Raw genomic sequence first — 9,156 nt, forward strand, 5'->3', positions numbered from 1 at the left:
CCTTCTTTAAGAACAAACTAACACTATTAACCAAAACTGAAAGATGTTGTAACATAGCAATCCATCTCCTTCATTTGGTTCAAAATCCAAGTCATCCATATGATCAAGAAGTCAAAACCTTTCTCAGAGTCAATCTGAAAAATAGGAAACTTCTTATTGTACTTTTTGTACCAAGAACCGACTTCAATGAGCATAAGATACCCATCAATATTTTTTCTCCGCGATGAATGTCGATTTCTTTTAAATAATTACGTTATTGAATAACTTTAAATAATCGATTTGTCAAGATTTTAGCGATCTTGTACTACATACAAATCAATGATATAGGTCAAAATCTTTTTTATTCTTTTTGGAACGTCACACACACTCACACACACACACACACACACACACACACACACACTCATTTTTGTCCATGATGAGACCCAAACTTATAACCTTATAGTTAATGAGACTTCTTGATACCCTTATGTCAGAATTCCTTTGGTAAAAATCTTTTACATGTAAAAGATTTATCAAAATTTGGCGACTGATAAACAGAGTTTTTACCTATTGGTAACCTCTTTAAATCTAAGGAGGACTTCACGAGTGAATATACATCACCTTTCAGAAGGTTGCAGAACGACTTCATTGAGTATGTTTACCTTGCAATCACACCGAAATACGATTCTGATGCAACAGATCAAATAATCAATGCAAATATATTTACCTTCTGTACTACTAATTTCATCACCATCCACAGATGAAGAGTTCTGATCTTGATGGTCAATCAACGATACAACTACACGAAAATCTGTATCTTCTATCGTGGCCCCACAAGACTCTTCGAGCCATTCACCATCGCCAATTTGTTATCGACATCAAGTCTTCTGAGTATGGAAACATTAAAATAAAAAAATACCTAGTGATATTTCTATATAGTGAGACTGCAATTCAATGTTTCACCACATACACAGTCATAGATACAAAAAAAAAAAAAAAAAGTGTACCAGATGCAACATAACCAAAATATTGGATTAATATTATAGATTCAACCAAAAGACCAATATTAAAATTGTATATGATCCAATTTGCTATCTCAAGAGCCCACTAGTCATCCTCTTCTATACCCCCTTAAAAATCCCATATCTATCAATTTTTGTAACCTTCTATGACCTTTCACCTTTTACCCCAAAATAAAACTAAAAAACACCATTTTTTAAAAGAAACATCATCTAAGAAAAAGGAAAATTAACTCATAAACCAAAAATTAGCGTTTTGCTCCACTCGCTTTTTTAAGATTTAGCAAAACGACAAACAATCCTCCTCTGAATTATAGTTCTGCAAGATGGACACTCCTTCATCCCTTTCTTCTCATGCATATCATTACAACCTGCACAAACAACTTGATGACCACACGGAACAAAAACCACCCTCATCTCTTCACACAAACACATCACACATTCTCGATCTTTCTTCCTGCTCATATTTCCATTTTTGCCCTCATTTCCAGAAAGTTTCACCTGTGAAGTCCCGTCAGAAGGCTGCCAGTTCATGCCCATTCTCATTGCTGCAATTTTCTTCCTTTCTGCTTCTAATTTCAATGCAGCAATCTCATCTTGTATTCGCGTTATTTCACTTTCAAGTTTCTTCAACTCGTTATCAGCCTTCGTTGTAGCAATCTCGTTTTCTTTCTTCGCCAATGCCTGAAGACGTTTTCTTTCACTCTTGATTGAATCGACTTGTTCAAGAAATTTTGCAGTCTCCTTTTTCTCGTTTAATAATCTAGTCTGAGTATTTTCAATTGCATTAGTGAACTTATATTTATTTATATTATTATTAATACAATATACAATAATATAGTTCAATTAAAACATTAAAATCTCTGTCAAGGTTGCAAATTTCGCTACGCGGGGAGTACTCGGTCGGGACCTTTTAGGGAGTACTCAGAAACTCGGGAAGTACTCCGATGTTGACCAAGTTTGACTTTGACAGATTTTCCAAGTTTTGACCAATTTCCCGAGTAATCCATAGTTTGACCAAGTTGAGTACTCGCACAAATTGGGAAGTACTAGGATGTTGACCAAGTTTGACCATGTCGGGCAACTCGGGCACTACTCGGATGTTGACCAAGTTTGACTTTGACAGAATTTCCGAGTATTGACCGAAGTAATCCAAAATTAGACCAAGTTTGACCAAGTTGAGTACTCGGCAACTCGGGAAGTACTAGGATGTTGACCAAGTTTGACTGTGACAGATTTTCCAAGTTTTGACCAATTTCCCGAGTAATCCATAGTTTGACCAAGTTTGACCAAGTTTGACCTAGAAAATAAAGACAAAATGAAAATTACCTCAGTCTCTTTAAGACGAAATTTAGCCTTCTGGAGATCACGTTTGACCAAGTTGAGTACTCGTCAACTCAGGAAGTACTCGGATGTTGACCAAGTTTGACTTTGACAAATCTCCCGAGTAATCCAGAGTTTGACCAAGTATGACCAAGTTGAGTACTCTGCAACTCGGGAAGTACTCGGATGTTTACCAAGTTTGACTTTGACAGATTTTCCAATTTTTGAACAATTTCCCGAGTAATCCAGAGTTTGACCAAGTTTGACCACCAGCAAATAAAGAAAAAATAAAAATTACCTCAGTCTCTTTAAGACAACATTTAGCCTTCTCGAGATCACGTTGCTTAGGAGCCACTTCCCGTTTCAGTAATTTAAGTTCCTCTTCCAATAAGCTCTTTTCAGACCCAAACGATTCAGACATTTTCAAAGCATCTTTCTCTTTACGTAAAAACTCCTCCAAATTTTTAGCAGCATTCAAACTTTGAATATCAGCTTTTTCCTTTTCTTGTTTAATCACTAATTTATCAGACTCAAGCCTCTTAACACTTAAATTAGCCATCTCAATATTATAATTAGTAGCATTTAAAGCACCAGTAACTTCCCCTAGTTTAAAAAACTTACTCTCATCATTTGCCTTTTTATCTTTTATTAACTTTTCAACTTCCTCTTTTTCAGCCCGCAACTTACTAAGCTCGTTTCGATCATGACTTAGTCTTTTCGCCACCTGCATAACTTTTAAATTTGCCCATTCGTCCCAAATTTTAACTTCTTTTTGCAACGATTCAACTTTACTAACTCCAGCCAGTATCATTTCATCTTTTTCATCTTGAGGCACGTGTTCACCTTTCGATTCATCAAACGGTATGCCAGCCAGATAGTAATCGGCTGTTTTTTCCGGTTCGGGTGGGACCGGTTCCGGCTTTGGTTTAACCTCCGTTTTCTCTTTAGTTTCATTCAAGGGTAAATCGGTAATTTTAGACAATTTGGATGACGATGGCTTCCTCTCAATCGTCAATTCACCCCAACCAGTAATTCTCGCCTTTAAGGCTCTTTTCGACATTCGTCCCTTATAAGGCTTTTCGAACGTCTTTTTTCTACTATTGTTTTGTCTGTGCCCTAAGCATCTTTTGTTACAACATTGACAATTTTCTTCAACTTTTTTCCCTGAATCCGAAGCCGATTTGCTAACACTCGAGTATACGGGTTCGGGTTCGGGTTTTGTCAATGAGCCCTCATCTTTAACGCGTTTAAGACTACGTATCGAAAACTTTTGAGGGTCTAAATCGGCCTCACTTGCATCTAGAACATTCAAACCGCATATCAACAAAGTCCACATTGCTTCACGAACAGATAAAGACGGCTTAATTTTTCTATACATAGTCACCATTTCAAATATCATGTACTCAACCAACGTATTCAAATTTTCAAACTCGGGCCATTTTGCAACATGACATGGTTTGTTGTTTAGAAAATTTAAAGCACGGTCAACGATAGATGAAACCATGTCTGTTAAGCCATAAAATGGACCACATTTCAAAACTGTTGACTCAGCTACTTCGTTGGTGTAACCGTTTTCAACAATTTGTTTTATAGCGGTTTGAAAACATGTGTGTAAACTGTCTGATAACAGATTTGTAAGATCAGTTACAGTTGAACTATCCCAACCAACATCATCATCTAGTGCTTCCATATTATCCTCGAACGTAGCCTCCAATACATCAAGGCTAGACTTCAGTTTTTCCATTAATCTTTTTTCAAATTCTTCATATTTAAAAAATAACTTTCTGTTAGAAGTAATGAGAAAAAAATCCAGGCAACATTTAGTCTCAATGTACATGTACAATATGCACATAAAAAAAAAATTAAAAAAAAATAAATAAACTCCCTTGTATACATATGTAGTGGCGAATCCAGGATTAAAACTCAATGACGACCTAAAAATTTTTCACGACTAATTATAATTGAAGGTACTGTAGCGGTTGTTTACCTACAAAAAACTACAAATCTCATAATTAAATGGGGTCTTTTAGTAAAATTTAGTGGTGTCCGGTACAATCTGAAGAGTATTTCATTAAAATTTCTAGATTAGTGGGGTCGATGGACCACACTTGTTATAGTGTAGACTCGGCACTGTACATAAGCATAAGAACCAAGAAAACGTGGAGCTTACAAGAATCAATTTTGAAAAAGATTCATAATCTTCTATTTAATCCATGGAAGTAAACTAAAACAATTTAAAGACACAATGCATAACTGTTGATGTGTGTAGCCCATTAGGCTCACACTTGGGCCTGGCCCGTAAGCGGCCCATTGTCTCTCTTACGGTCACAAGGGCGGAACATTTAAGGGACAGGTAGGGGCACCCGCCCCATCTGGATTTCAAAACAAAAAGAATTTACACTTAAAACAATTACTAAAAAATAAGGTTTTTATTAGTGTTTACCCCTATTAATGAAAAAAATTTAGGCTTGGGCGACCGTCCCATCTGTGGTCTGTGGTCTGCTTCAAGTTCCGCCACTGTACAGTCATACGCGGGGGCGGAAGATTGTGTAACCCAAAGGGGGTATCCGCCCCACCTGGATTTAACAGGGAAAAAAGTTTTACACTTAAAAAAAAATTTACCAAAAAATAAGGTTTTTTTTTAGTGTTTACCCTGTTTACAATGAAAAATTTATTAAATTTATACACCCGCCCCATCTGTATCCGGGTTCAAGTTCCGCCACTGGTCATACGAGTTCTCTCATTTCCCTCGTCTAGGGTTATACCTACATCGCCTCATCGGTCGAATCAGCCTATAACAACCCTCCCTAGATCTTCATCTCGGCTAGGGTTATTCACGGCAAGAGTTAAACCCGTTGATCCTAAAAACCCCTATATATCACTCAAGTGTATATCCACCTTTCAGTGAAAATATGCTTGAGGAATTGGCATCATTCGTGGGACAAACCCACCATCAACAATTGAAAACGCTGGAAATGAACAAATGACAGACTTAAATCATGATTTTTGACAAATTAACAGTACATATGATCAACATCAAAGCAACTTTGTAATCCTATAATTGTAATGGGAAAACAAAATCAATTAGAGTAATTGCAATTAAATCAGTCATGACATAAGCATATGATCAATGCTAAAAAAATTGACCAATAAAGTAAAATAAAAATCTTACCTTTAATTGAATTTTTATCAGATAAATTCACTTCAAGCAGTTCCTGAAAATCAATTGAAAAACACAAAACCTGATTAGTACACAGAAAAAAAAGTTCATTCAGGAAATTTAACAAACACTTGTGGGGCATAAAAATAACCACACCAGCTTACACAATCTAATAAAAAACCAATAACCCCAATTGAACTTAGGTCAAAATACATCAACAAAATCAAGAAACGTACCTATCATGCCATCAGTAGATTATCATCAATGATATCTTGTTTTAATTAAATGAATCTCGAATTTACTTAATAAGGCAAACGATGGTTCAACTATTTGATGAATTGAAAGTGATAATGCAAATAACAAAAAGACCCAAGTGAGGAGAATAAGTTTGGTTGTGGTGTTTATTAGAAAGGGGGAGGTTTTGGAGCAATTTATAGGAGACTATGAGAGACCCATTTCTCCAGGGTTTATGATAAAAGTGACAAAAAGGCTTGCGTTTTGTATTTTTTATATAATATATATATATATATATATATATATATATATATATATATATATATATATATATATATATATATATATATAATATAATATATTTCATTAAATGGGTATATATCATGTCATATCGTGCAATATTATAGAACTAACTTGTACGAGTACTATGTAACTTGTAGTTAGAAACTATAAGCTAAGACCATATTTATCCGTGAAGGGGCGTGTTGCCGTGTTACTGGGTGGGGGTGGAGTGCTTGATGAGCGTGCTACTAGACTGCTGTGTAATGGGGTGAAGTGTTAAGTAGCGTGTTGGGTGATGTATTAAAATCTGATTGGAAGTTGGGTGGAAAAGAGGATAAAAATTAATTAAAAAAGGGAAAAAATTGTTGCACGCCTCGAAATGTCCGGTGTTAGATTTGACCTCCAACACGCTGCGCTAAGGCGTGTTGCCTGGCGTGTTGGTCCCAAAAAGGTTGCAGCACGCAGCGTTAAAGTGGGTCTAAGAGCTGGAGCTAGAAGCTTATATTTTAAAAATGAATATAGAAACTATTGATGGAGGTGGAGCTGAAGCTATAAGCTTATATTTTTAAGCTAAAGTTAAAAATTTGTAACTAGAGTTAGAAGCTTTTTAACTCATAAGCGTTTGATCAATAAGTTAGCTAGAGTTTGAAATTAAACATGTAAATTTTCGTAAAAGGACATACAAAGACACAATCGTTCATTCTCAATTTAACTGTCCATAAATAAAAAAACAGATAATTTTAGAAATGTAATTATTACAACGTATTTATTATTTAATTTAAAGTTGTACCATTTACTTTTAACCTAACTTGTTGGTTTATATGCATAAAACAAAGATATATTATAAATTTACCTTATTATTTTTATCTATTATAAAATTAAACTTTTAATTTCTAACATCTCAAAAAAAATAACCTAACTACTATTAGATTGCAACAATAAAGCTTGTTTTTTTTATTTTACATATTATATTATATTATATTATATTATATTATATTATATTATATTATATTATATTATATTATATTAAGAGTGTTTAATAAAAGTAACTAGTAGTGTGTAACTTGTAGTTGAAAGCTAGAACTTCGGAGATATAGCTCCAAACTTATATGTTGAAACTGAAGATAGAGGCAAGATTGTAGTTGTGAACTCATATTTTCAAGTTAGAACTAGAAGCTTGTAGCTAACGTTAGAAGCTTTTAGCTAATAAATAAGTGTTTGATCTAAACTGTATATAGTTTGATATATGTGAATTTACGTGAAAAGGACATACAAATACATAATCCCTTAATTCCAATTTAATCGTCCATAGATTCAAAAAACACAGGTTTAGAAATGTAATTTTTACAATGTGCTTGTTATTTAATATATAGTTGTACTCCATATTTTTTACCTAACTTTTTTAGTTTATATACATAAAATAATGGTAGTATATTAGAATTTTATTTTATTATTCATATTTATTTATAGAAATTGACTATTAATTTATAATATCTTAACAAAGAATACCATACCATTAAATTAGGACAATAAATCTTGCTTTTTTATATTATAATGTAATGTAATTATAATTTTATAAATTTATTATAGTTATACTATATGTAATACGGAGTTATGTATTATGGGAAATATTATTATTGTTATTATTAAATTATATATACATTTATATTAATTTATATTAATTTATATTTATATTTATATTTATATTATATACTAAATGTATGTTTAATAGAACTATCTTGCAGTTGGAATTGAAAGTTTATATTTTTAAAGTTTGAGATTGACAATTATAATTAATGCTAAAGTTGAAGATGTAAACTTACATTTCGAATATGAAGCTAGAAACTTATAGTTAGAGTTGAAGTTTAAAGTATATAATTTATATAAAAGAATAATTTTAATCTCCTAAAAACTAATCACTAAACACAAAAAATTAAAATTAAAAAAATAAAATAAAATAAAATCTAACCATACATGTAAGTATGTAAGCAGTAATTAGTTTATATTTTTTAAAATCGGTGACATAAGCTATACAAATATTACCTCATCTTTGCAAAAATCGTATTTTGAAATTACTTGTCGTGATATGTAAATCGGCATCCATCTCCTTTTAGATTTTTTTACCCTGTATATAGTAATTAGTATGCAGTAATAGATAAACATCAAAATCCATATCTATAAAAAAAAATAAAGTATAAAATAAAGAGAATGTTATTGCAAAGTATTAATTTTTTATATTATAACGTATTTTTCATACTTAAATTCAGAAAATTAATATAATATGTAATTCTATATTGAAAAATAAACTTTTTAGTTAATGATTAGCTATAGGCCTTAGGACTATGGTTATTACTTTCCATAAAATAATAATATTAACAAACGATATATAAATAAAAAATTTAAAGATTAAACACAAATAATAAAACAATTTTAAGAAACAAGATAGCCAATTAAGTTCATATGGGCCGTTACAAATATTGATCATGTATTATATTCTATATTTCATGATTTCATGATAGTATGATACCATAAATGTTGAATGGTAAAAAGATCTAAAATGCGTCTTTCATTTGTAAACTAACTACTCGAAATGTAATAGATCATAATTAGCTCATATAACACACATTTCATTTAACAAAGAGACTGAAATCTAAAACAACAACAAAATTAGTAGATACATAAATAAAACTTAACTAAACAAATTACAATTAAAACACAACCTAATCTTCAATTGATCGTAACTTTTATCCAAATGATGATTTTTTTACTGTCTAAAAATCGGATAGACTATTACTATACAAATCTATTACAAATACAAGAAATCAAGAGTTCCATTCACGGTACATTTATCAAGATCCGTTAGACAATATAGACATCAACTAGTAAATTTGAACTACAACGTATCTAAGTTAACTACAAGCAGACATAATTCAACACACGTAGCGAAAATTTATTGAACTTACCATAAGCGATCGAGCTAGAACGAATGTATTAGGGGTTGCGGCGACGATGAAGGTTTTTATTTCGAAACCCTAAAACAAAAAATGATAAAAGTAACTTACGTACATCGAAAACCTATATAAGTAGATGTAATAAGAGAACTTGCGGGCATAGCCTAACGGTCCCTCCATGTACTTTTTGTCATGAGAAAGGGAG

The 9,156-nt window shown here is 32.2% G+C and overlaps 1 protein-coding gene across 1 annotated transcript; it reads right to left on the minus strand.

Annotated features, from left to right (window-relative positions):
- Positions 1-1,000: 1,000 nt before the first annotated feature.
- Positions 1,001-5,561, minus strand: LOC139875842 (putative E3 ubiquitin-protein ligase RF298). Its single transcript, XM_071863137.1, has 3 exons — positions 5,497-5,561; positions 2,623-4,085; positions 1,001-1,769 (listed from the first exon to the last, which is right to left on the minus strand). The coding sequence occupies exons 2-3, from the start codon at positions 4,066-4,068 to the stop codon at positions 1,275-1,277; spliced, it is 1,941 nt and encodes a 646-aa protein (XP_071719238.1). The 5' UTR covers positions 4,069-4,085; positions 5,497-5,561; the 3' UTR covers positions 1,001-1,274.
- Between the last annotated feature and the right edge of the window lie 3,595 nt (positions 5,562-9,156).

This window comes from Rutidosis leptorrhynchoides, chromosome 1, assembly GCF_046630445.1.
Source record: "Rutidosis leptorrhynchoides isolate AG116_Rl617_1_P2 chromosome 1, CSIRO_AGI_Rlap_v1, whole genome shotgun sequence".
Taxonomy (NCBI): domain Eukaryota; kingdom Viridiplantae; phylum Streptophyta; class Magnoliopsida; order Asterales; family Asteraceae; genus Rutidosis; species Rutidosis leptorrhynchoides.